The sequence below is a fragment of the Heliangelus exortis genome, chromosome 6 (assembly GCF_036169615.1).
Source record: "Heliangelus exortis chromosome 6, bHelExo1.hap1, whole genome shotgun sequence".
Classification (NCBI taxonomy): Eukaryota; Metazoa; Chordata; class Aves; order Apodiformes; family Trochilidae; genus Heliangelus; species Heliangelus exortis.
Genome location: NC_092427.1, coordinates 38,890,958 through 38,917,918, shown reverse-complemented (window position 1 = coordinate 38,917,918; position 26,961 = coordinate 38,890,958). Strand labels below are relative to the sequence as shown.

Genomic DNA, 26,961 nt, shown 5'->3' with positions numbered 1-26,961 from the left:
CCATCGGGATGGAAATTCAACTTATCTGCATTTACAGCAACTCACTTAGCGTGAGGACAGGAGAAGAATCACTACATTTTAGGGAAAAAAGGCCTAACTTAAGATTTTATGATAAAACCCTGTAGCAATGAAGACATCTGGAACAAACAACACAAGATGGCCGATATACTGAAAAATGACGTTACACGTTTATTATCATATTTACATTCCACTAAGAACAAAAACGAGAGTAAAAAGCAGACCTAGCAAGATACCATGAAGGCCCCAGACTGTTCAAACAGGGCATGATCCCCTCATGTAACAGCCAAACAAGCCCAAACCCAACACTCCCTGCTGCTCTTTAACTCCAGCAGACTTAATTTGACCACAGGTATTTCTAGCATACAGACATCACTGAGCTTACTGAAAACAGTGAAACTAGAAAGCTAAATATTTGTGCTCGGTTTAAGCCATTCTGCATAGGGATAACTACTACACTTAATTTCCTTCTATGTCCTGAATCTTCACCAGCATGAATAATGCCTTTCTTTCTAGCATCTGTTTTTGTCTCAATCCTGCAAGGTAGCAGAACCTTTCTGAAATGCCATTGTTCACTCCTACTTCCAGCCTCCACTCAACCAAATCACACTTGTGTAGGACCTAAAGGTCTCATACAGACTCGCACCTCTCTTAATCATCTAAGTTTGTCTCCTCTCCTACGGGCGGCAAAAGAAGGAAAATCAGCTGCTAGAATGATGGCAACTTTTTTGATATGTTCTTCGAAACACATTACTTATTCAAAAGAAGTTTCACTTCCAGGTTTTAGCACAAAACCAGAAGACCTGCGATAAGTACCATTTTCCCAGTGACTGCAAGCTAGGCACATATATAGAAAATGTGCATAGCCATCCAGGAGTATAAATGCATGACAGTCTCAGCAATGCTGCACCACTGCATCAACCAACTGGATGAACACAGACACAATCATTTACAGATTCTTCCATTTTCTTCTTGCCTTGTGCAAAGTATCTGGTGATACAATGTCCTGCAGAAACAAACAACTCTCTCAACATATGCATGGTATTGCTTGAACTGAGCTAGTTTGTATTGTTGTACTATAGAATATGGAAGCATATAAAAACAAACATGCATTTAATTAATGTGCTTTTAGATTTTAACTGAAACCCAATCCGCCAAGGGAATTCTGATTTAGTAGATTTTCTGCTTCTGCTGGTGATACACAGAATGATCCAATGGCTGGAGCCACCTAATGAAATACCTTGTAAAAAAAAAAAAAAATTATCTCTGTAACTTACATGTATCCCTAGAATAAACACACATAAAATGGACATAATTTTGACTTACTACACTCTTCTCACACATAACTATAATTTTTTGTTAACTCATTCCTGTTGTTTCCCAAGAAGTTACAACTATACAGAAGGCACCCATCCTAGTTCACTGGAGAGCAAAATTAACTTCCCTCACTCCATTCCCTCTTACCTTATATAGTTAGGCAAGACCCCATGCACAGCTAACTATGTACAACCATAGACTTAAGGAAGAAATTAAATATTTTTCATTAAAAAATTAACCCGTATATAGTATTTTAAATAAAATTCACCTTTTATAAGTGTAGGATTTTGCTTAGAGAGTAAAAGGCCACTCCAGAAGTTCCTGAATATTTCTGTCCGCTGCTGACAGACAAGTCCCTGTGCAAGTCTGAAGTGGTTACTCCTTTTCCTTTTACAAAAAAACAACCAAACAGAAAAACAAAACAAAAAAACCAACCACACAAACACACACACACCCCTCCAAAAAACTCAACCCCAAACACCTTATAACAAAGAGATCTATAGACATGTAAGAACACAAAGGCCACATTACAAGTTTCCCACAAACCAGGCTAAGCTGCTTTCTTCTGCTGTCCCCTTCCACTCAGCCGTGCAGCAATGAGGATGCTGATTAAGGTAGATGTGCCTTAAGACAGACACCAGCTATGTCCCACGTACTCTGCACCAAGCAAGGTAAACTGACAGTTTTATCTAATTGCATGGAAAATAAACCTGAAAATGTTTTAAAATGTTGATAGGTACAGTGAAAAATTAAAGATTAAGAACCTGTTTCCATTCAGGTCACTAGCGAAGACCCATTCCTCTGAGGAATTTTTGGCAAACATTTTTTCTTAAATTACAGTATAAATCTATTGTAGATTATTCAGTTATGGCCAAAAACCTTGGACAGGAAGGAATCCAAAAAGCTGCATGGGCAGTAATCTTTTTCTGACTTCCACTCAGAAATCAGATTTCTAAAACAGACTTCTCTTTCGATTCAGGAAGACTACCCCAGCTTTGTTCAGAATCAGGTTCAGTACCACTCTCCACAAAATGATTTCTTCTCATTAGAATACTACAAAGAACACTGCCTTTCTGAATATAGACTGGTAAATTTTGCTCTTAATGAAATGTTTTAAAAAAAGTTCTGCCTAAAAGCAGAAATAAGTGAATGAAAGGCACGAGATTCTCAGATATACAGAAAGTCACCTGTAAAGAGAAGAATCAGCTTACTGAATTTCCAACACTTGTCTTGAAGCAAATGCTCTCCACCTATGTCAAATAAAAAGAAACCTTTCCTCAAACACCTTCATTTTGACTCCTTTTGCAACAATGAAATGTGCCCGAGATATTTTTTTTAATGTGCAAAAATACCTATTTCTTAGCTTGCAGCTTTCACCCTAATACATACTTTCCTGATTCTTAATTCCTACTAATTGCACCTTCCTCTTTGTACTGCAGAAGCTCCAGAAAAAAAATCTAACCTCTGTTAATACCTCACTTGCACAATTGCCCTCTTTCAAAATACAAATTCTGATTAGTACTTTCTGTGTTTGCAAACAGAAGTATTGTTTTGTTATGTACAATTAAACGTTATCTCTAGAGCTTCTCAGTGTGGGCATTTGAGTTTGAAAGAGGACAGTTTCTGCAACAGAAATTACAAGACAAAAATCGAAGTTTTCATATTTGCTACCGGGAGGAACTTGGGACTAATCATGCTGGTCTTTTGACTGTTATTTTGGCATTGCATTCAAATGATACAGTGTAACTGCTAACAACTAGTAAAACAATCTGGTGGTATGGTGAAAAAAATAGAACAGCACCTGCAAGGCAGTTCTACATGCAGATTTTTAAAGGTTGAAATACTGAGACTGTGTAGCGTGATATTTTATTTTTGTTTAAGTTAAGACAAATTATTAAGGGGGTCTCAAAACTAAACTTTGGTTTCTTCTTTCTCATCTTCCACAAAAGCCTCCTTCCTCAAACCCAGACAATGTTCTTTTTGTCCAAGCTCCCAGCGCTTCTCTCTCCCACACCATTAACATGCACGTGCCTTCTCCCACTCTTCTGTAACACATCTAACAATGCCTGTATTGGACATTTATGCCTCAAGTATTGTTTACTCTGCTTGAAGTCTGCAATTGTTCAGACCAGCCAGTCCTCCTTTACAACAGTAACTTTTTATGACTGTGTGCAAACTGGAGCTCCCAATGCTCCAGTCAAGGCTGGAAGACTCTGATTTCTTCTCAGTCCTGCCATTAAATTGCTACCTGCATGAAAAAACACAGCAGTCTCCTGCTTTGGCAGGCAAACCTCTGGCCCCTGATGTTTCCCATGGTCCTGTGTCTTGGGGACCTTCATCACCCTAGCAATACCCAGCCTCTTCAGCCTGTCCACGAGGTTCACCTTCAGCTGGCCTGTGTCTGCAGAGCTACGAGAAGACTTCAGGCCATACATTTCTTGCAAGAATGTTTCTGCTGGTCGAGAAGCCAGGAAATTTTCTGAGTGATGTATTCGAGGCTCAAAAGGTGGAGGGGAAGGACAAGGTGAGTGTGAAGGAGAATTAGGTGGAGTAGAAGGAATGGGGAGAGTTCGAGGGGGCTGTAGCAAAGGCAGTTTTTCTAATATGGGGCTATCATAAACCTTGGCAGAGATGCCTCGTTCTTGTAGAAGTTTAGCCAGACTGCTTGTGCTGCTGAAGGTTGTCATTGAATCTCTTCTGTTAGTGAGAAATTCTCCAATACTAGGCCTGCAAGACACAGCTGGAGTGCTCACTACTGGGTTTCCAATACTGCTGACGGTACTTCCAAGTGAAAATGGGGCACCCGCAGAGCTGAAATCAAATAGAAATTAAAGAGAAAATGCACACATTAGACATTTTTATACCTGCTCTGCACTGTATTTGCCTTATAGTAAGTATACAGAAGGCTTGAAAAAAAGTAAGCTACTGCTACTAGCTGTGACAGTTCCAGCTTTAGTATACCCAGAATTATTGTTCTGCAAAATATTTAGAAGATACTAGGGTGACAGAGATGTTTTGGTCTAAGTACCAATCAATTTACCTCCTGTGGTCATGTATATTGCATGAGATAAAATACCAACATAAATGTCCAGTAATAACTTTGTTTCTAAAAAATTATTAGAGAATGGGTGGGGAAAAAGTATTATCAATTACTATTTCTTTACAACAGCTATCTGATACAAGGCATTTGCTATTTAAGAGTACACATTTACTTCTTTCAAGTTACCCTAGCCTGTTATAACTTTTTAGAGAATTTCAAGTTCCCCCTTTGTAATTACAATTACTTGTATGAGTAACATCCTGTGTATTGACCTAGCTGCCTTGCTATTTTTTAAAACTGGTCCCTTCATTAGAAATCAGAGAGCAGCTGTTTAATCCTATGCAGCAACATTTAGGATGTTAGCAGTCATCATACCTGAGAGTAATGTGGGTGACATCAGATGGGTGAAGGATCCTACAGGTTGTAAAGGTGAACGTGGAATTTGTGGAAGACAGACACTTTCCTGGATTTGAAGCTGCAACATGGAGAATTTACATCCATCAAAGGTAAAAATAAAGACAGCTAAGGACTAGTAAAGCAAAACCGAAGGTATAATTCTCAACACTGCTAATTGTTTTCTTTCTAAGTGAAGAATTGTCACAAGGTCAAATACTTTCCACTCAGAAAAAGACACTGGGAAAACAAACAAACAAACAAACAAACAAACAAACAAAAAACCACTAACCATAACACTCCTTACCAGCCAGTGATACTGCTGCTGACGTAATAGGTGGCAGGAAAATTCCTGCCACTGGCTTTGCCACTGTACTTTTCTTTTCCTCTGGGAAAGACTGTTGCACTTGAACTGTTATACCTCCTTCACCTCCTTCCTCATCATCCTCCTCCAAGTCAGAGATGTGGTGCACAGCATCATCAGACAGAGGGGTAAAACCTTTTGTAACAACACCTGGTCTTGGGTCAAGAATGGTGCCTAGGTTGGGTCGAGCAAGCTGCTGCCAGTGGAAAAGGGTCTGAGATCCTGGTGTGACAAAAGAGAATAGTCTCACAGAGCCATTACCTGCCACTGTATTGAGTTACAAGAATTCATGATCAAGACAGCTCCACCCAACCAGTGCAAACGCTGTGATACACGTGGTTCACATGGATGGCCATGCCAGGAAAAAAACCAACACTCACCACCGTATCAGCAAGACAAGTGGGAAGTGATACAGCTGGCACGCAGCCTACCAAATGCTACTACCTCTTAGTGCACATCAACTCATCTATCCACACACCAACATTTACTTGGCAAATTAAGGTAAAATCCTTTTCCGCTAATGAAAGAAGGATGATCATCCTCTTACCTTCAATGGGTTTGACAATTTGCAATTTTTCTGGCAGAAGGACACGGAGATTACTAGAGCTGGTAGTCAGATCAGTGAATTCTGAGTTTGTACTCGGGGAAAAACAGCTTTCTGTTGGTGTGCTGCAGCCACTAGCCCCTTCTTTGTGCTCAGCCAGCAGATGCATTTTTCGCTCCCATTCCTCCTCAAAGAACTGCTTCTCACTCAGGTAGTTCTGACGACGGAGGGAGAGCCTGTGCAGAGCTGTGACCAAGTCATTGTCTCCAGGGGTTCCTGGCTGGCCAGGAATACGAGAGCCTCTGTCAGAAAGATCACATAACAATAGATATTAGGACCATTAAATTAACTATTTCTGTCTTCTATGGCCGAGGTCCAGCCTGGGTTTAGTTTGAATCAGTCAGTTTAGAAAGAAGATTAAGAGGCTGTGTTTCCTACTTAAAACTCTCAGAGATGCTCCTCTGGGTCATCTGTGTGTGGTTCCCCAAGCGGTGCACGCCAGACGGGAAAGGCTTTGCTGTCATGACAACACTTGACCGATTAGATCCAGGGATTGGCAGTGGGGCAGGAAAGGAAGAGGAGCGGCCTTGAGTGACATTAGCAACCTTGACAGTGTCAAACACTCGTTTCTGTTGATCCCTGCAGAAAAGGCAAGCAAACGAATGTAGTTTCCAGAAGCGTTTTGGAAAAGGTGTAGCAAAGAAAAAGCTGGGAACAATACAGGCTTTCAAAAGTCTGCAGAGACACAATTAAAAAGATTTAAGCCCAGAATACATTATTACCTAAGACAGTCGGGTTTTAAGGAGAACTACTTCATTATCATAATTACCACTAGTTTTGACATAAAAGACTTGAAGCTCTATTGATAACCACTTGAGAAGATTCAGGAGCATATATTTTACTTATTGAATTTATATATGCTTCTGGAAGCGGATATTTAACTTATTACTTCTTCCTCAGAAGAGATCCAGGAGCAGGTCTTCAGGGTTTTGGGAACTGTCAACAGTCTTTGAGCTATAATTTCATTTACCTGACTATTTTTCTATAAACTTTTAAAAGGATAAAGCCATGCTGTGCATCAGAAAATTCACATCAAGAAATCTCACAAATTAAAGAATGAAATAGCACCCTTTTAGCTAATCCCCATTTTTCCTATAGAATCAAATAAGAGCCACAGGTTTCAGAGTTGACAAGATCATCAAATACTACAGAGCGCTTTTTTTTAAGTTACATTGAAAAGTTACCATAGATGCAACTTGACAATATGGATTTCCAGAAATCAGTTACATCTTAGTCACTACAAGCACATGTAAATGTATCAGAATACCAAATAGAGATCTGAAAACATACTTTTGCTTGGAGAGAATAGATTCATCACCCAGGCTTAATTCCTTCCGCATTGTCCCTTCAATTTCTGCTGCAAGGGAATCCTAGAGAAAAATGGAATCAGGAATAGTTGACAAATTAGATTCAAGTCTTCCTCCTAATAATTTTAGCAGAAAAAATCTCTTAAAAAATGCTCAAAAAACCCTCTCCTTTTTTTTCCCTGGTATCAGAACATTTTGGAATAACCTTCAGTCTCTGAAGGAGTGTGTGGTGTTTCCACCATAACTACACCTAAATTTAACCAGTACCAGTTCAGTTTTCCTTAGCAACATCTGATTTTTCTTGGTACTCTTTATGTTGGTTTCATAACCTCAGCTACAATTTTAAGACCACTTCTTACAAGGCGAAACATTTACAGGAGGGATTCTGTATATACAGAACAATCAACCAAAAGCTGATTCACAACACACCTCAGAATTTCTGGCAGCACCATAATCAGAACATACCTGACATTATTAAGAAGATGAAAATAAATGCCTTTTTAACTCTTTTCCATTGGTTTAGTCATCTCTAGCAGTTAGTCTAAGGGCATGCATTTCTGACAATGCCTAAAACTTATTGGCACCAGATAAGGACATAAGATTGCATCATGAACAACATAAAGGAAGAAAACTACTCACTGTAGTAACTTTTTTTTTTTTTTTTTTAAGAAAAACTGACAAATTATAAAATTCACATAAACATCAAACAAAATATGCAACTGCACGCTAGCTGTAGAATTCCAAGTGTGGCTAATTCACATATTTAAGATAAAAGGCATAAGAAGAAAAAAAATCAGTATCACAATATGGCAAATTAATATTTTCCTAATGCATAAGATTTTTAAAAGGGTGTATGATAAGGAATTGCAAAACCATTAGATCAGCTCCTTTGCCTACGACAAAACAGTTCCTGCTGCAGCTGCTGTACTCGTACAGCTACAAGCTCCCACAGGCTGTACGTTCTGCTGGTGTGTGCCCTGCCAGCAGTGTTTATTACCATGGGAAATGCTCCACATGGCTGGGGGTGGCAGAGACAGGCAACAGATCTGGCTCTGCTGCGCAGCAGCTTCACTTCTTCTTGTGATTCATGCAACATCCCCAGACACTCCACATTCCGATCCTGCAACTCATGGAGCTGAAAAAGGAAAGAAGGCATGACAAGATACTGGTAATTATCAAAGACAAGGCAGAATAAAACTGAATTAACTCCTAAAGAAACCTCTACTGACTGATTCAGCACTGCAATCTTTTCCCAGCTGCATGGCACATGCTGACATCTGGAATGAACATCTGCACTCATCTAGTAAAAATCTGCACAAAATCTAAATAAAGACTCAAAAGAGGAAGCAGTATAATAAAATTCAATGGAAAACTGCAAATACAGTAACTGCTAATGCAAAAGAAACAGAACAAAATTTCCTTAAAATCTAATGAACTACAACATTGTTCATATGATCTGTAATATTCACACTAAAAATAATTTTTCTCATAACTGCTAATAGTAAGACCTCACTATCTGGAACACCTTCCTCGCCTTTCATGTTCCTATGAATACAAAATATTTGTGTAAACAAATGAAAATCATTATCTTTTCTTCCAATCATATGACTCTAATCACAATGAAAAATAAAAACCCCAACATAATTAAAAAGCAATATTTCCCATTCTCTTTGAGTTTTCTTTCTCTTGTGTTCTATAGAATTCTAAACACTTATCTGAATGTATGTATATAGAAAGCTTAGGTACCTCTGCTGTCAGTTGTCTCTGAGCATCTTTGGAAGCTTGTAAGTGAAGTTTCAGCTCCTCCTTTTCAATCACATGCTGCAAGCACAAAAAGATGCTCATCATTTTCTCAGCCAGTTTCCGTGAGAGAGCTGATCCTCTGACATGCTTTCCTGAAACAGACAGAAACAGACCAAGAGACAGACAGACAGACAGAGACAGAGAGAAAGACAGACAGAGAGAGACAGAGAGAAAGACAGACAGACAGAGACAGAGAGACAGACAGAGACAAAGACAGACAGAGACAGAGACAGACAGACAGACAGAGACAAAGACAGACAGACAGAGACAAAGACAGACAGACAGACAAAGACAGACAGACAGAGACAAAGACAGACAGACAGAGACAAAGACAGACAGACAGAGACAAAGACAGACAGACAGAGACGGACAGACAGAGACGGACAGACAGAGACGGACAGACAGAGACGGACAGACTTCATCAGCATCCCCTTACTTCTCTGAGTTTATGCTGAAGATCAACAATCTGAGATAAGAGGGTTGAGATCTCTTCCTGGTATCGAACCAGCTCCTCACTCTTCTCCGACAGCTCTTCTGTTATTCTGGAAATCTGAGCATTTGTTTGCCCTACAAGACATAAAAGGAACTTAGTAGAGAGCTTTTCCCAACACATGACAAAAAACCCAAATCAAATGAAAACAAAGCCAAAACCCAGAAAAGATCAGTGAAAGACAACACCACTCTGCAAAATGATCAGTACTCCAAGGAAATTAATTCATAGTATGCAAGAGTAGGTGTCTTAAAACATCCATCAGGGAAAGATAACTAGAAGTAGTAGGGAGGGGGATAATTAACCTCAAATGCAGGCACAACATATTAAGAGCTAAACAGGCAGAAGTAGATATCAAAGGTATTTTAAATGACCATAACAAAATGCGAGGTAAGCTGCCTTTCAAATGATGCAATGGCTCCTGAATACTTCCACACATTTGTGTAAGAGTAGATGCAACTCTTTGTAAGTAAGTAGTTCCCAAAGGAAATATGGACAACTGGTCAGGCAAACTGAAACACTTGCCATTTTAAATGCTTTGCTTATAATATATATGTTTTTTAAGTCCCTCATGTGTTCATAAATATATGGCAATTGAGAATAGCATTTAAAAGTCTATGCACTAATATACATCAAAGTCATGTGTGCTGAATACTCTATACAAGAAGTATATTGTTTTGATTCTTGCAGTGCCTGTAGGCTTCAGTTCAGAAAGTTTATGAACATTAGCATTCATTTTTTCTAGACACAGTACACATAACTGAAGCTGAATGCCAGAGTGAAATGATGAAATACAGAAACAACCTTGCACTTGGGTAAAGAGGAAGTCTTGAATAATTGCCATAAGTTACTGAAGCTTACTTTTGAATTTAGAGATGATGAAGGAGGTGTAGGCAACAGGTATTTCACATACCATTTTGCCACTGCAAGATACAGCCTGGATACTCACGGAGCTCTTTGACACAGTCATTGACCAGTTGCTGTTCCTTCTCTTCATATGTAATGGTTTCTGTCTTCAGATGGCAAGCCTTCAAGAAAATTATTGGTATTCCAGTTTCATTTTATCTATACATACATTAATGTTATACATTTTTACATATGAAATTCTGAGACTCTGAGGAGTCTCCTCTCTGTAATTTCTGTGTATCTGGCTGTACTTCCTAACTATTTTTCTACCATAACCTGTTTCACTTAATTGTACAGGACTTCTGAGCAAAGGACACACAATAAAATATTGTTGCAAAAACATATGATTTGGTAGGGAAAGTAAACAAACACAGTCATCAGAAACAAGCAATTGAATTTGCTTCAAGACTTCTTAAGACAAAGAAATGTTGAAAATGCCATGATTTTAGTCAGTAGTCAGTTCTTTGATGTCTCTCAGTAGAACAGCTTTTCTTCATACTCCTGAAATAGTCTATTTAGACTAAATTTTCTGGGCCAGAGACCAAACATTACTACAGGTCTGTGAGATTCCAGTCAGAAGAAATGTCTTTGCCTCAAAAGAAAATTTTAAACTGAATAAATAAGTAAAGTGTCCCCATGTCCTTGGGGAACAAAGAAGCAGTGCTGGAATGGTGGGAATTTGGAGCCATATAATCAGGGCTGAGGCCCCCATTTTGTTGTCATCATCCTGCACTCACGCACCACCATCTTGATCAGGCCCCATTCAGGATCAGAACCTCATCTTGAACAAGAAACTTGCCAGGCAGCTGGACCCTGGAGGTGACTTTCTCTAACTCACTCTCTCTCATTTTTCCCCTTTTTTTTTTTCACTTTCTTACTCTTTTCTTTCCCATCTCTTTGTTTCTTTCCTTCTCTTTCTCTTGTTTCTTTGTATCTTCTCCTTTTCCTCTCTCTCTGGTAACATATTTACCATACCATCATGGGGTTCTATCATTTTCCTTGTGACAATTGTCAAATAAAAGCTTATGCTTGCACCTAACCCCCTTGATGGTTGGACTTTTTTCTAATGGATCAAAGCAAAAAAAATATTTAATGTTACTTTGAACTGTAACAAGGTCTAAACAGTACCAAACATACTAGATTTCTGCTTACATTTTGATGGTGAAATGATAGTATTAAACTCTGCACACACAAGTCTTTTATATTCAAACTGTTTGCCAGTATGTGGCATAAAACTTAAAAATGAGCTTGAAGATTTTCCGTAAGGCAGAAGTACAGCTACACAAATGCAGGCAAACATGATTCTTAACATAATGCTGTCAAACAAAAATTGGGGGAGGAGGGAAGCAAACACAGGGTCAACACTATGGAAGCTATTTCAAGTCACTGAAGGTTATTGTATACCACAAAATGGAAGTAGTCTCTTTTCAACTCTACCTTTTAGCATTCAAGTAGATTGAACTAATCCCTGTGATCATATACAGGACTAGGAGCATAATAAAAGCAGTCTGCTCTTCTCCAGCACTACTAACCTATCCATTTGGTCCTAGGAAGTTTTAGGAAGGATGTGCATCTCTTTGGAGATGCAATACTTTGGAGACACAAGGGGAAAAGTGTATTTTACTCATGTTACAGGAATCTAGTCTCTGTTGTACTATTGTAACAGGCTTATATTGAGAAAGGCTCACAAAGGAAAAACCAAAACATTAAAACCACACACAGTAAGCAAAAACCAAACATCTTTCTTACAAACAACATCCTCCTTCTCTTAAAAACAACCCCATATATACACTTGTAAATTATGAAATTGATTAGAAGTTCTATTCTTCACCTCTGAAGAAGAGACACTGCATCTCTAGATTTTGATTCCTGTAGCCTTCGCTATTAGTTTCATGACTTTTATAGCTATTTTGTCTGGCCATTTAAGTCTAGTTCATGTTTTCTATTTAAGATAGACCAACTAAAATACAGTATCTAATCACACAGTCAAAACTCTGTCTAGAAATTAATTAGAGTAGAAGCTTATTACCCCATAAGATTGAACATAGGCTGGCAAAAACATAACATCGACAAAACTGAATTCCTAAAATACTACTAATAATCAGGGTCAGATTTACATCAAAACAGGCTGCACAAACTGGAGGGCCTGATGCGTCAGAGTACTTTTGCTGCATGCTTACATATGTTCCCACAGGATTTGACATACCATAAAATCTTGAGGACTCTGCAGATAATGAGAAGTGTAGGCAACATAAGGAGATGGAGGGAAAGTGTTGGGGTGTGATTTGAATACATGGATGAAAAACAGTCACATACCTAAGAGAAACCCAAATGCTGAAATTTCTACCATGCTGATTTATTTCATATCCACTATAGATGGATATGAAATAGATGACTGTAAGCCAGATATACCTTCGATCGGAGAGCAAGGTTCTCCTCTTCCAGCTCCCTGAGTTTATCTTGCAAGATGTCCAGGTGCAACAGATCGTGTGATACATTGAAAGACTCATTGAAACGAAGTGGTGTGGAACAGCTGGAATCCGTTTCACTCTCCTCAGAAGCAATCGAAACTATACGAAGCAGGTCATCTTTCTTTGACAGTTCATGCTGTAGCTGGTTAACCTATGACAAAAGCAGGTCACCAGCTTGTGAATTGTTCTTTAGCTATACTATATTACAGGGTATTACTTATGCTGCCTCATGGAACATCCCTGCTCCGGTTTAAAATGACATGAAAAAATAGCTCACAGCTCATGATCAATTTATATTTGCACCCAAGACTGAGGTTCTGTTTATAATGTAGAAAGTTCTCAAAACCATAATTTAAACACTGCAAGACAGACTGAAAGTGCAAGATAACATATAACTATAGAATGGTTTGGGTTGGAAGGGACCTTACATATCAAATAGCTCCAGCCCCCCTGCATGGGCATGGACACCTCCCATAGTAATTTCCTGGAGAAAGGACTGATAGACACATAGTAACTTGTGCAGACTGGTCCTTCCTGGTATATATATTAAATGAACTGCAGGACTAATAAAAATGAGAGGTAAATTCTCATTCAGGTAAATTCTATTTTGCATATCTACATTTTCACATGAATATGCAAGTTTACGCTGTCCTACAGTTAATTATGAGTATGTATTTTTCATCAGCATACTGTTTAGTACAAGCAGATGAATACATTTCACTGTAACTTAGACTACAATGGTTGACCTTAGGACTACAGAACAAATGGTAGTTTATAGGTTGTCCACCATTTAATTCTGTTTTTAAAAAGAAACAGAAATAGAAGATTGGACCAAGAATCTGTGCTTAAAGGCACAGATGGAGTACAAATTTTGAGCAGAATTCAGTTTCCATTACACTTAATTTACTTTTTTAGTGTAAGCATCCTATGAAGCTGTATCATTTGCTGGCTGTTTCCTCCCCTGTGAAGTTGTAGGACCTTATATAACAGGTGATATTAGATACAGCAACTTACTTGGACTTGGATTATTAGATTCTCAGTTTAATGGCAGGATATCAGAATGGTAGTCAAATCAAACCTTTCTAAAACGCAATCCTGCTGTAGATGTATCATAATAATACATAATGTTCTCATAATTTCTCAGCAATATGCACTCTTCAGTTCTTGTACTGACATAACTGATTTAACTATGACGATTAAGAGAATGACTTGAAAGTACACTTCCAGAGGTTGAGAGCAGCAGTCACCTGCTTTCGCAATGAAAGAATAGGCATGATGATTCTACTAATCATGGTAGCACGATGATTCTACTAATCATCTTCCTGTAATCATAAAGGCAGACACACAAAAGAAGGAAAAAAGAAAAAAAAGAAAAAAAGAAGAAAAAAAAAAAGATAAGAAAGAAAAAAAAAAGAAAAAAGAAAAAAAAAAAAAAAGAAAAAAAAGGAAAAAAGAAAAAAAAAGGTCACTCACTCGATCTAGAGTCTGTCCTAGCTGTTCTTCCAGTGCTTCATTCTGTTCTGTCAACAGATGGTTTCGCTTCAGGAGGGCTTGCCCAATTCGAGCTGCCAGTTCCAGGTCCCGATCTTTCTGCTCACAAAATGAGAACAAATACCTATGATTGATCAGGTAAGTTTTAAATTCAGAGTAGTTTTTGTTTAGTAGCTATTGTTTAATGCAATACTCTGAGATTCCACTCCAATCTCAAATGGATGCAACCTTGTCAGGACAATGACTAATGCTTCGTCATTGGATCCAGAACACCTCCAACAACTGTGGTGGATGTAGCACATTCTCTTCCACAGTCATTTGCCACAATGTTTGGGCAAAGCGCCAAACCCATTTTTTTGTTTTTTGTTTTGTGCTGAGCCCTGGAAAGGTTAAATGAGCTCTGTTGAATCATACAAAGCAGCCACATATACTTAGGTCTGTGGTCTTTCAAGTGACACTTTGTCCAGAACTGACCACTTAACTGGAACAATGATGAAGAAAGTAGAAGCAAAGGAGTAAAAGGAAAGCAAAAGAAAGCGGATTCTTACAAGTCACTGGCTCCATGGGTGCCCACACTTTTGCTACATTTTGTTTCTGAGACAAGCCAGGGGACAGCTTCTCTTTACCCATGTGTTTGACAAGCAGTCTTGAAGATAACCAAACCAAAATTTCCAGCAGCTGAATAAAACCCTTCCTCAAATGTACTACCGTAGCATTACAGAAACAAGCATACCTCAGCTAATAGATGTTTGACCATATCAGCATCACTGTAGGTTTTCTGCTCCACGTTATCTGTGCCAAGAACTGAGAAGAGAAAAACATATTTACTGAAATAGCTTAGGTACAAGACAACTGCTGGGAAGGGAGAGACCTATGACTCAGAGGATGCTGTTTATATACAAACACAGTCCTTAGCTGATGAAAGAGGCTACAAATAACGCATTTTACCTTCTGAACTGCAAAACAATACACATTTGGGAGGTTGCTAAAACGAGGCACTGAACATTTACAGCTTTCAGCAATGTTAGCTAAAATCTGAGGGTGCTTACACATCCTGCAAACTTAGAAAAAGGAGGAAAATCTCTTCAGATTTGCTTTTTGAACACAGTTAAGCTATTAAAACAATCCAGCTTGCTGGGAAAAGAGGGAAGTTTGTTGGAACATATCCAAATAAAGCTGGACACACCTGCAGCTTCACCCTTGGAAAAATTCTCATTTGTGTGTTTAACAGCTACACAGAGGAATTATAGAGATCCCAGAGAGCAGTCATGAAAATGTATTTATTAAGTGCTTGATCACCTTAGAAACAGTTAAAAAGAAACGGCATAATGTTCATCTGCAATTTAGATATATTTTACTAATGAAGTGACTTTGAAGAGTTTGTGAAACTACGGAAAGTCACAGAACAAGTAGGATTTAAAAAGCAGGACTAAATAAAAAGTAAATAAAGTAGAAAGAATTTGTAACAACTCTGAACAAAACACAGTGCTAAAACACAAAGCACTGGTCTACTCTATTTTTTTTTCCCCTGAGAAATAGAAGATGCTCGTAAAGAAAAAATCTTTATTACCTTGAGCAAGTTTGTGAGGTCCAGCCAAGGAGGAGGAGGAAGGAAGTTCAATAAGAGCTGGAGTAACAGAAAATGAAAGATGAAGGTGGAAAAAAAAGAACAAAGATGAGAAAGAAATAAAATGTAAGGAAATAGGCATGCATCCACAACAAAAAATTAAATGCAGGTGTAAAGATACTTTTTATACTATTAAAAATTCCCTAGACCTTTTAAAGAAACATTTAAATATTATTCCTTCAGAAGCAGAACTATGCATTTCATTTGCAGGTGGTGGATGGTTGTGATTATCCAAGTTCTGCTATTTTTGCTGTACAGAATCACAACCATAAAAGTAAAGAAGGCAGCAATATAAATTTAATATAAAAGTGCCTGGTTCAACTAAAAGTCTAAGTTAACCTATTTTGAAACTCAATCCGTCATCACTGCACTGCAAAATAAGGTTACTACAGATTTGGTCCAAATGTATTTCCAAAGACTTCCTTGACTCTTCTATCTTGTTTAAATCTGATTCATCCTCTGTATAAACAGTATACAGTGTATACTGTATTGTTTCTCAGTTTTTTTCTTTGTTCTTGTTGAGGACTGCACACTTGAGAGAGAGAAGTGCCAAGATGAAGTGCACACTAAGTTTGCATTTATGTTCCTTACATATATAACATCCATAACTAACCTTTTAAAATATTAAAGCTATGCTAGGAAAACAATAGTTTAATTTTATGTAGAAAGAAACATCCTTGCAGTCTCAAAAGACAGGAGAACAGAAATAACAGTTTTAGAAGAAAATGGTTTACTAAAATGTTTCTCTTGGAGCTTAACAGAAAAGCAAATAGCAGTAAAAAATAAAATGATTTTAATGGAGTAGATCAGTAGGCATAAAAACCCAACACATGGTATTGAAGTAACTGGGAGCTTTGAACTTAGAGCAATGCTATGTACTAGCTGTATTTCTAAGTAGGGCAAAAATAGAAAATACACAGAATTTCAAGTACCTGTCTTTTGGTAGCATAATACGCATTTGGAAGGTGAATTTTACTGTACTGCTTGGTTGCTTATAGTGGTTGCCAAGAGGGAATTCCAAACTCATCTGGTTTACCAGTATTTGGAAAACTCACTGCACATACACAAGGAAATTTCAGCTATCTACAGGCAGAATATTACAGTCAGCTCCCCTGCAGTTATTGTTCCTATCCAGTTCTAAGTCACCTTAATAAAGATTTATACTAACTACATACAAGGTTACTCAGGGAGCTTCCTAAAATCAAAAGCAAATACATTTCCTCTGATAAATGAAATAACAGAACTAGCAGCTCTGAAACTTAGCTCTATATTTAACTTAGCTGGTATATTTTCACAGTACACATCAAAATTACACACAGTTTTTTATAATACTCTCTTGTGAACACACACACACAGGTACTCTCTCTCCTCGCTCGCCTTGCCAAGTGAAAGCTGCAGGCACCTCTCCCTTCTGGTTAGTACTCCTGGTGCACTGTGCCACCTCCCTTTATTCACACATACAATGAAGCTATAAAGATAGGCTTCTATAATGCAGGGCTTCTTATACCACCACAGTTGAAGCAGAAAATGGTTTTCTGCCTCACTGAAAACACTTCCCACGGGTACTCAGTTGGTCACTGGATAAAACTTTTAATAGTCAGCAGCAGCTATAAAAAGGGGAGGAGCTCTAGCTCTAGTGCAATAACTATTGTGCTGCTCTTTTTAACCTTGGATGTTAATTACAAAGTCACTGAGTTTAACCATGAGTTTAGCATTCTATTCAGGAACAAGTTAAAACAATGTTTCCATATTCAGATAGACAGATAGATACACACTTAAGCCCAAGTTAGACTTCCTAAGTATGACTGTCTCATTGATGCCCAACTCCAGAAAACAGAAAGAAAGATACAAAGTTTCATCTAACAAGAAGTTTAGCAATTATTTTAACCGGTATATTTGTCTGGGGCCTTCCAGGTTACTCCCTGTAAGTTACTAGGCTCAAAAAATGGCAAGTGCTATAATGGCTACTACATTCAATATCATTGGGCAATTTTCAGGAGAAACATAACCCATATTTATGTTGAGTTTATAGGACTTAGCAGTTATAACAGTGTTCTTACATGTCTTAAATGACAGAATTGGTTTTGTACGTTATGCTTAAGTTATCTTTTAACTTCATGTCAGTCATTGTTACAGCTCAATTTTGAGAATGTCAAGAAAACATCCATGGCAACTGGTCCCAAACCTCTCATAAGCAGCTAAGTATTCTCACAGGTCACTTCATATAGTTAAAAAGAAGTCTTCAGTGGGTGAGAGAGGAAGACGCTGCTTTCTCTTGTACGTAGACAGCCAAATAATACACAACTGCCTTCAATAAAATATTGTTGATAAAACCCCTCACCTCAGTGCAGTGGGGACATGCAGGTCCTCCTCTCAGAGTTAATGCTTCATCACACTGAACTGCAGGTGCTGACCAGAGAGCTTCAGCAGAGACACATCTGATGTACAGTTCCTTCTCTTACTGACAGACTCTGATCCCATCTCTTCGTAATTATAAGTTAGAGCCACGCACACACGCCACTGACTTCATAACTACCTCGGGTGACCCATGAAAGTCTTCACTCTACTCTAGAATCATTTATTCTTGCAATATTGTTATCAGAAACAGACCAAGCAATAAGCATTAAGCGGCTTTACAAATACTTTCCACAGTTAAAATTGAGTTCCAAGCCAGCAAGGTCAACTGATAAGGACACTGCTTTAAACTGTCGAGTACTGCATTCTTAGTAGGTAGTATTTCACTTTTACTTACTCAGTTACCGTACAGCCTGAAGGCTTAATGCACAAACAACAATCAAAAAACCCTTTCAGAGGTGGCATCTTGTCCTGGTTTGGGCCAGGATACATTAAACCGAATGACACGTGCACAGGCAGATTGCATACAAATTACAGATTGCATTACAGATTGCATACAAATACCAGTGTTGTGTACAAATACTGAGTTCATTCTTTAAAGTGGTTTGTTCCAGAAGTTCCAATATGTGGAAGAAAAGGGACTTATCTGTTCCTCTAAAGCAATGACAATGCATTCTCCTCTTTTCAAACTCAAACACTTGAAACTACAGGCAAGTAAGTGTTCAGTTCTTTTGTCAGCCTTCTGTACATGTGATTTTTAACAAATATTTATTCATGTGATCAGAAGCTGTCCCTTTTCTTCCTTATGATTTGCTAGGTTTACAGATTAGTTACTAAATGTTTTCAAAACTGGAAGGCAGTGATCAACACTGATCTAGTCATCATCTATTTGGCATTAACAGTGTTTCTATCTCCAGAAGAAACTAATAACAGCTTTTCAAAAGCAACACTGACAGAAAAGACCACAGTTAACATTATAAACAAAACAGCTGCATCTTTAACATTCCCAAAACTAGAGCTGCTGCATACTCTACACCTCTTGTATTAATCTAATCTAGCACAGGTCTAAATTCCTGCCAGTTTTTTCACTGTCACATGTTCCCACTCTTATTTCTATATGAAATCCAGTTATCAGTCAGCCATGGGACAAGCTAGGCCAGCCCTAAGAATTGCAGTGCTGAGCTACAAGCACTTCTGGACTCACTCAGCTTTTGCTTCCACCTGTCTGAAGTTTTCCAGGTATTAACACTTCATGAGTACTATATTTACAGTTTTCTTTTCACTTGGGGAAAAAAAAAAAAAAAAAGCCAGGCCCACATATACTCACTCCTGTAATGGAAGGGCTCCTCATCATGAACTGAAGTGGTGATTTCAGGAAGATGGCCATGGCAAGCAGGGGCTTGGATCCAATCTTGATTTTCATACAGATACAGAGAGTCCACACGTAACTTGTAGTCTGGTAACTGCTCTTCTAGCATGCTCACCAACTCTACCTCAGGAAGGTCCACACTGGAGCAGACATCTGAAAGAGAAGAAACGCCAGTAATAGTACCTTACTATAAAACACGACATATTTAATATTACAGAATCACACAATCAGCCAGATTGGAAAGGATCTCTGAGATCGTCAAGTCCAACCCTTAATCCATTACCACTGTGGTTACCATGTCAGACCATGGCACTGATATTGCTGCAGTAGTATACATCCCATATGCTATAAAATACTTTATAAACCTCCAGTACATTTGATAGTAAATGTTTTGTACTGGACAAATTATCAGAGTACATACTGAATCAATACTTGATTTACATTGTAGTATTTTTAAGTTCCTCTTCCCCAGATGACTCCACAACTTCCTGGGAAGCTGGTCTAGCTATGATTCCCTCTGACTTCTTGAATACAATTTATGTAATAAACTTCAATTTCTATCTTTTCCTGGACATTGAACTAGAACACAGACTTATATTTTACCAACTATTGATTGTGTAAGGTTTCATTTATTTTAGCATATCTACACTTCCCCTTTCCGAAGAATATTAACATTTTTCTTGTTCTTCTGTATATTGCTTTGTTTGGTAATGAACATAAATGTAAATGATTTTGCAGTAACTATAAAAATCAACCAAATACCCCCTTGAAATCAGGGAACAAATATAAAAATCCATTACCATGAAAAGTATGATATTCAAAATCCTGGAAAAGAAAAGTTTAACTCTTACTGTGTTGTCCCCCTCTCCCCCCCTGCTTAACCTTTTCAAAATTATTGCAAAAAAAAAGAAACATTCATTTTAATTTCCTACAATATAGCATACCCAAGGTAAATGAGAATTATCTTTCCAGCATTTCCACTGAAGATTATGGCTATCTTCAGTATCTTTCAATTGAAAAGATGTAAGTGTTCATTAATGACACTGAGAACTTTACAAACATTTTACAATGGAAGCTCACTTCACAAGTTACTTAAGAAGACTTACAGTTTTGGTTTATTTGCAAGATCAGATAAGCAATACAAAAATGTTAAACTTAAGGTTGTTTTCAGGTTGGTGCTCTATACCCTGTTGGATACATTCAGGATTTTTAACAGTTATTTCTACTTACCAGGGATGCTCTCCAAGCCTTGGTGATCAAAATTCATGAGTTCTTTCTTCACAGTTCACCTACTTCAAAATAGCATTCTGTGCACTGTCCCTTTATTGCTCTGACTGAAAGAGGGCTTTGGTTTAGAGACGGAGTAAGTGAGAGCTATCAGTCCAGTGAGCCACAAGCAAACCTGATACCAAGTAACTTCTGTAGACTGATTTATTGTTCCGGATTTGTTGCCATTTTACAACATGCTTATTTCATCTGGGATACTACTGATCAGCAGTATCTAGAAGATATATGCTTCACAAGCTTCTCAGCTCAGCCATCATCTACAAATAAAACAAAGAGAATGACAAAGTTCAACAAATGCCATTCTTTCAAATGAGACAGTTAAAGTAATGTGACTTCATCTCTTTCACGTTGAATCTCCTCCTAAAATTAAAAAATCCAAACAAGAAAGCAAGTCAACAAACATTTTAATGCCCAGTTTGCACATTACATTTTCCCTATTACCACCCCTGGATGGGCTGATCTGAGACAATTTGTCTAAAGCAACAGATTCTAAAGGCAGGATTTCAAAACCATCATCCTTAGCATTTTGAGTCTTAAAGAAAAGCAAGAAAAGAAAAAAAAAAAGTTTTATAGGAATGTTTGCTTTCATCTCTTCCCCTTCAGAAGTCTGTTAATTAAAAATTTGATATATAAGAAATTTACTTTCTTCTTCAGCAAGGACCCATTTAAACTGGAAATGAAACTACCATCTCTGAGATAGTCTATCAGAACAGTTTAATATGGGAAAAATCCTTGCAAAGACTGAGCAGTCCTCTTCCAGGTAAAATACAAGAGTAGTCCTAGATGACAGAAAAAGAGAAAATTATTTTACCTCCCTCCTACATTCAGTAAATACCACATTCTCTTGAAATCTTACATTCAATTTAAATTTGCTCTTAACAGTTTCCCTAAGACCTCCCATCTCTAAGCTCAACAATATCAAGTTTGTTTCACTCTCTGTAGCAACCTCTCATTTGACAAGTTCAAAATAGACAGCTCAGGAGCTTTTTAAAGAAAGCCTGGAGCCTGCAGTTCATCAGCTTGATTCATCAGTAGATTTTTGGCAGGAGAAAATTAAGAACTTCCTTCCATTAAGGTCAGATCACACTTGTGAGCAATATTTTCTTGCTTCATAATTTCTTTCTTTATATATTCATTTTATTTAGTTGTTTTAGTTATTAAAGAACTTGAGACATCTGTTAAAAACAGTAAGACTGAGAATTTAGAAACATTTGCTCTCTGAATGTATAGTAGTGCGATTCTAAAAGTAGTGTGATTTTTTTCCCCAGAGGTTCTTTTTAAAATGGATTGCTGAAACCATTAATCACACACACAAACAAATCTAAAATAACTCAGTACATCAGGAGACACTTTAAAAGACTAATGTCAATCCACATAGAAAAGATTACTTTATCTTGTAATAAAAAGTCTTTGTAAAGCCAGACAAAATTCAGTAATACAGGGGAGTTCCTTTACAACTCTGCATCTTTTTCCTTTGCATTTCAATAATGTAAAAATGAATACTGCTTCCTCTCCAGATTGGATTTAATCTTTCTTCTAAGCAAAACAAAGCAGAAACACTAGCTCTGCATGTCGATCTCATTTCAAACAGGGAAAAAAAAAAAAAAAAAAAAAAAAGGAAAAGAACGGAAAAGGAAAGGAAAATAGAAAAGAAAATAGAAAATGGAAAAGAAAATGGAAAAGAAAATAAAAACTCATTTGGCCTAAGTTTTCTTGAGTATCAGGCCAGCATCAAGCTATTGATTTGAAAGAGCAATCTCATTCATAAAACCTTTGTGAATTTCCCTAGTTAAAAGTTCATGTTCACATTTCCAATGCTTCTTAAAGTTTTACTTGAATGTACCATGGGGTAACTTCTCTGGAAATTCAACCAGCCCATGTACTGAGCAGTATCACTCTGAAAGAGACTTCACGACCCTTTTACTCTGCAGCTATAGAATTATTTTCTCAGTGCAGATTCCTTCTGCAAGTTACCCTTACAAATAAATACATTTGGATATAGCCCATAAAATTTACAGCATGTCTTAGAAATACATGCCCACGCTGCTATTAAAAGATCACCTCAAAATGAAAATTGTTAAATCATGCTGAAAGGCACTTCCAAAACAAAAGCCAGCAAATTTTCTTAGGTATTATTTTAAAACTTCACTTATAAAGATTATTTCTACTGTCATCTTAGTATATGCATCCCACACAGATGTACTTTTTCTATCAGTTTTAACAACCTATGCTTTCATATGCCAATTTCCCATTGATGCTTGAGTCTTCTACAAATCACTTAACTGAACATGGAAAAAAATAAGCAGAATTCAAGTACTGGAGTATGACCTTATGCAGGAGTGATGCTCTCAACAGCTTTTTTTGAGAGAAAAAAGCAATGACAGACATTTTATGTATGTAGATAAGTATCTATCTCTGTGAGTGTATTTTTGTGCTAAATTAAATTTTACTCTATGATGTGTGTTTCATGCTTCAAATATCCTTATGACCCAAGGAACAGTCCTACTACTCACCAGTGTTATAACAAGACCTGACACAGGTCCAAGTGAAAACTGTACAAAAACTAGAGCATAACCTATGAAGAAATAAGAATGGCTGGAAAAACATGTTAAAAGCACTGCAAGAAATACACATCAATTGTCTACTAAACGGTAAGACTGCATAAAGTATACAGGTTAAAGAAAAAGGAAAACAACAAGAATAGGAACCACATATTCTATTATTGAACTCATATTTCAATGTGTGACTTGATCTTAATAGCAAAAAGACAAAGATGAGTTCTCCTGACCACATGACAAAACTTCCTTAATTTTGCCTTCAATGACTCAGAAAATCTCTGACAAGATTAGCTTCCAAAAACAATACTGAGTAAAGCCTTAGGGAAGTTGAAATATCTATAAAATATTAAAAATTACCGTCTTCTCTTTCTAACTACACCTTTAAACAAGTCAAGATAGATTAAAAAAGGCAGTTGTGCCATTTTATTTCAGAATGTAATTCTGAAAACATTCTACCACTAGGGAACTTGCAGATCAACAAATGTGTTGAATTTTTTCTGCATAAAAAGTTAAAAATGTGTCCAAAATATCAGCATCTATTTTGACAACATCCCAATTCAAACGTAAGTGACCCATTATTCCTGCTGTTTCCCATTTACTGAGAGCAGTTAACTCAGCACAAGCACTAGGAAAGACTAAACTGGATGTGTTCCTCTGTACAATTACAGGATGCAAGACATCAGGCCACAACTAACACCAACAAAATTTCAACAAGACAAGTTGATTAAGAAAGAAGGCAACATCCATTTTCCAAAAGGAAGCTAACTGAATGAGTCAATTATTCTGGGATGCTCAATTTTACAGCTATGCAAATATGCAATTAAAAATAAACCAACCTGTATCAAATCATGAACACAGTACTTTTTTCATTACTTAAATTGGAATCATGTCACACCAGCTAGTAACAATAAACATATCTTGCATTTCAAGGTTAATCAAGCAGTTCTATTCTTATAGCAAACATGACCACGCTGAATTACTGCCAAAACATTCCTGGGACTAGTCCTCAGAGGAAGACGCCAAATCCTTCAACACTGCATATACAGAGATAAAGGACGAAGGTCAATACACTGAAAAACAGACATACATGAGCATAAACTTTGTCTATCACAATTAACACTTTCCATGTGCCTAAGGTCTCTTACTTTCAGCCATTGCTATCCCTACAGAAACCTGCTTAGTGCTTGTTTCTCACGTGTAAGGAGAAAAAAAAAAAATTTAAGAGTACATCAACACAATCCTGTTAACAAGTGTAATAATCATGAGCAAACCTGGAACAGACCTTCAACTGTGGTTGAAGTATGGAAACTAAAAAATAATAACACCTGCAATAAACAACAGTCTGTCTCCTAGACTGGTTTTAACTTGGGGTAGAGATAAGTACTCAGAAGTAAAGCTGGAGAAGAGATCAAGCTAGTAGCAATGGTTCCCTTCCCCTTTTTATCCAATTACACAAAGCCAAACACACCTTTTCCCCTTGCAAGGCATTTATAATGATCCATATTCTACATCAGTAGCAAAACTGCCTGTTAAGTATGTATGCTTTATGTGTATGTATACACGTACACTGTTGAATATCACAGTTTGACAGCTGTTTTTTTTTTAAAGTCCAACATGCTTGGACATTTTCTATATCATACTTAGTACATGGTGTAAAAATAGCACATGTTTAGGTCTAACTACAAACTATCAGTGCTACCTACATGAAACACCCATACCAAGTATTATTAATTCCTAATTCTCTTCCGTGAATGCATATTCATAACATTACTGCATGGAAATATTGCAGATTTTCTTCTTCACAAAGAAAAAAGTCTACCTGAAAGAAAAAACATATACAGGTAGCAACATTATGGTCACAGGGGTACCAATCTTTTTTTCAGAGAAAAAAGGTAAAGCAGTCCAGTATCTGTTGGTTAGAGTACAAATATGTGATACGTGCTCATGAGGCAAGTGCTGCGTTAATATTTCATTATACAAGTTGATAGAGGCTTCTTTAAAAATTGAAACTTGTTCTCCATAAAGTATACTTGAAGTGACAAGTAACTTTGAATTAACTGAAATCACTGATTCTTTCAGTTGATATGTGGCTGAATTCACTCAAGGAAGTGTTTTTTTAATGTACACCCCAGCTACTACTCAATTTTAACACTTAAAACCGTGTATTTATTGGATTTACCAGACTGATCTATGTGACTCAATCACTACAGTTAGCAATCTAACTAGATAAAAAGATCTGTCATCTCTTTTGAAACCATCTTAACGAAAACATTATTTTTGCATCTTCTTGGAAAACTAGTCAGTGTTTATCCTTCCTGAAAGACAGCCTTTCTAACGCACAATATTCATCCCAATAAGCTCTCTATTAAGAGGCAAGCCACGAGCGGAAGTCTTCCAATTCCCTTACATATCTTTTCTAATACTTGTAGCGGAAATTTGACAAATTGATACAGTTCTAACAGATCATACCATCGCTACAAAGTTGGCAAAGTTCAAGGTATTATTAATTTGCATCAAAGTGTCACAATCACAGAGTCAGCAATTACGCTAAAATATAACCAAAAAGATAAGCATGCATGCAACAGACTACAGTTGAAGAATTAAAAAAAAAATTAAAATACAAGGATGCACCTCCACATAGGACTTTTTCACTGGGATGACTTACAAAAGACATTTACAGACAGATACTCTTGGTACGGTTTAATCAGCTGATCAGAAGGTAACAACGCGAGTACAAAGTTGACAGAAGCTGAAACCTCCGTGCCTTCAAATGCCTAAGCAGGACCACAACTAAAAAGCCGTCAAGCTCAGCACTTGCGAGAGCTGTGACACAGAGCTCCGAGAAAATCGCGGCGGGCGATGGGCACTTCCCCGGCAGGAAGGGACTCCCGAGCACGCTGAAGGTCACAGCAGCCACCGCGCCTGCAGCCACCGCCACCACTCCTGACGGTGATCCAGGCACAGCTGCCCAACAGATACCGCTCAACACGCTATCCTTTATACCTCGCCAGCCTGAGACGCGGTCTATCAATTGCTGCACAGGAGAGGACAGCAGTTCCCTACGCGCTTACCCCTCCGGAGGGCAGGCCACCCGGGGCAGCACAACTCCCCCAGCCCAGACCCCTGCCCCTCCGCCCCGCTGCCCGCCCACCGCTGCCCGCCGTACCTCACAGCCTGCGCCGGGCACGGCGGCTGCCCCCGTACAGCCCGCCTGGTGCCGCGGCTCCGTGGGGAGACGCCCCACGGGAGAGCGGGCAAAAGGGCTCGGCCCTGAAGGGGTTAAGGCGAGGGGACAGAGAGGGGGGAGCTCGCTGAATTACCTCTGAGGCGGCAGAGCCACCCCAAATCCGCACCTCGCACCCGCCCTCCTCCGCGCCACCGCCCCGGGCCGCCCGCCCGCACCCCCGGCTTTAGCCGAGCGGCGGCTGAGGAAGAAAGGGCCCCGGCGGCTTCCGCCCGGCTCCGGCCCCAGAACTACAGCCCCCGGCTCGCCGCGCGGCCGCCCGACAGCCCAGCCCCACAATGCGCCGGGCCGGCGGGGCGGGCGGCCCCCACCACCCC

The 26,961-nt window shown here is 38.3% G+C and overlaps 1 protein-coding gene across 7 annotated transcripts; it reads right to left on the bottom strand.

Annotated features, from left to right (window-relative positions):
- Window positions 1–166: 166 nt before the first annotated feature.
- Window positions 167–26,891, bottom strand: TRAK2 (trafficking kinesin protein 2). 7 transcript variants are annotated; one of them, XR_011726631.1, is made up of 18 exons: window positions 26,721–26,858; window positions 20,786–21,202; window positions 19,514–19,708; window positions 15,775–15,831; window positions 14,938–15,008; window positions 14,187–14,303; window positions 12,655–12,864; window positions 10,286–10,364; window positions 9,283–9,413; window positions 8,790–8,864; window positions 8,041–8,178; window positions 7,027–7,106; window positions 6,115–6,315; window positions 5,680–5,978; window positions 5,076–5,354; window positions 4,751–4,850; window positions 1,604–4,146; window positions 167–1,024 (listed from the first exon to the last, which is right to left on the bottom strand). XR_011726631.1 is itself a non-coding variant. In XM_071747985.1 (17 exons), exons 2-17 carry the CDS (start codon window positions 20,820–20,822, stop codon window positions 3,495–3,497), a joined length of 2,721 nt encoding a protein of 906 aa, XP_071604086.1. In that variant the 5' UTR covers window positions 20,823–21,202; window positions 26,721–26,891; the 3' UTR covers window positions 167–3,494. The 7 variants fall into 7 exon arrangements, 4 of the variants coding, with proteins under 4 accessions (XP_071604086.1, XP_071604087.1, XP_071604088.1 ...); XR_011726632.1 differs by lacking the exon at window positions 15,775–15,831 and having other exon boundaries at window positions 26,721–26,864; XR_011726633.1 differs by lacking the exon at window positions 15,775–15,831 and having other exon boundaries at window positions 26,567–26,834.
- Between the last annotated feature and the right edge of the window lie 70 nt (window positions 26,892–26,961).

Excerpts from the sequence above, each read along its gene's own strand:
- TRAK2 (XM_071747985.1), bottom strand. The coding sequence starts at position 20,822 with ATGAATTTTGATCACCAAGGCTTGGAGAGCATCCCTG. Across the intron at positions 19,709-20,785 it reads AGGCTTGGAGAGCATCCCTG|ATGTCTGCTCCAGTGTGGAC; the intron begins GTAAGTAGAAAT and ends CTTCTCTTTCAG. Across the intron at positions 5,979-6,114 it reads AGCATCTCTGAGAGTTTTAA|AGGCTCTCGTATTCCTGGCC; the intron begins GTAGGAAACACA and ends TCTTTCTGACAG.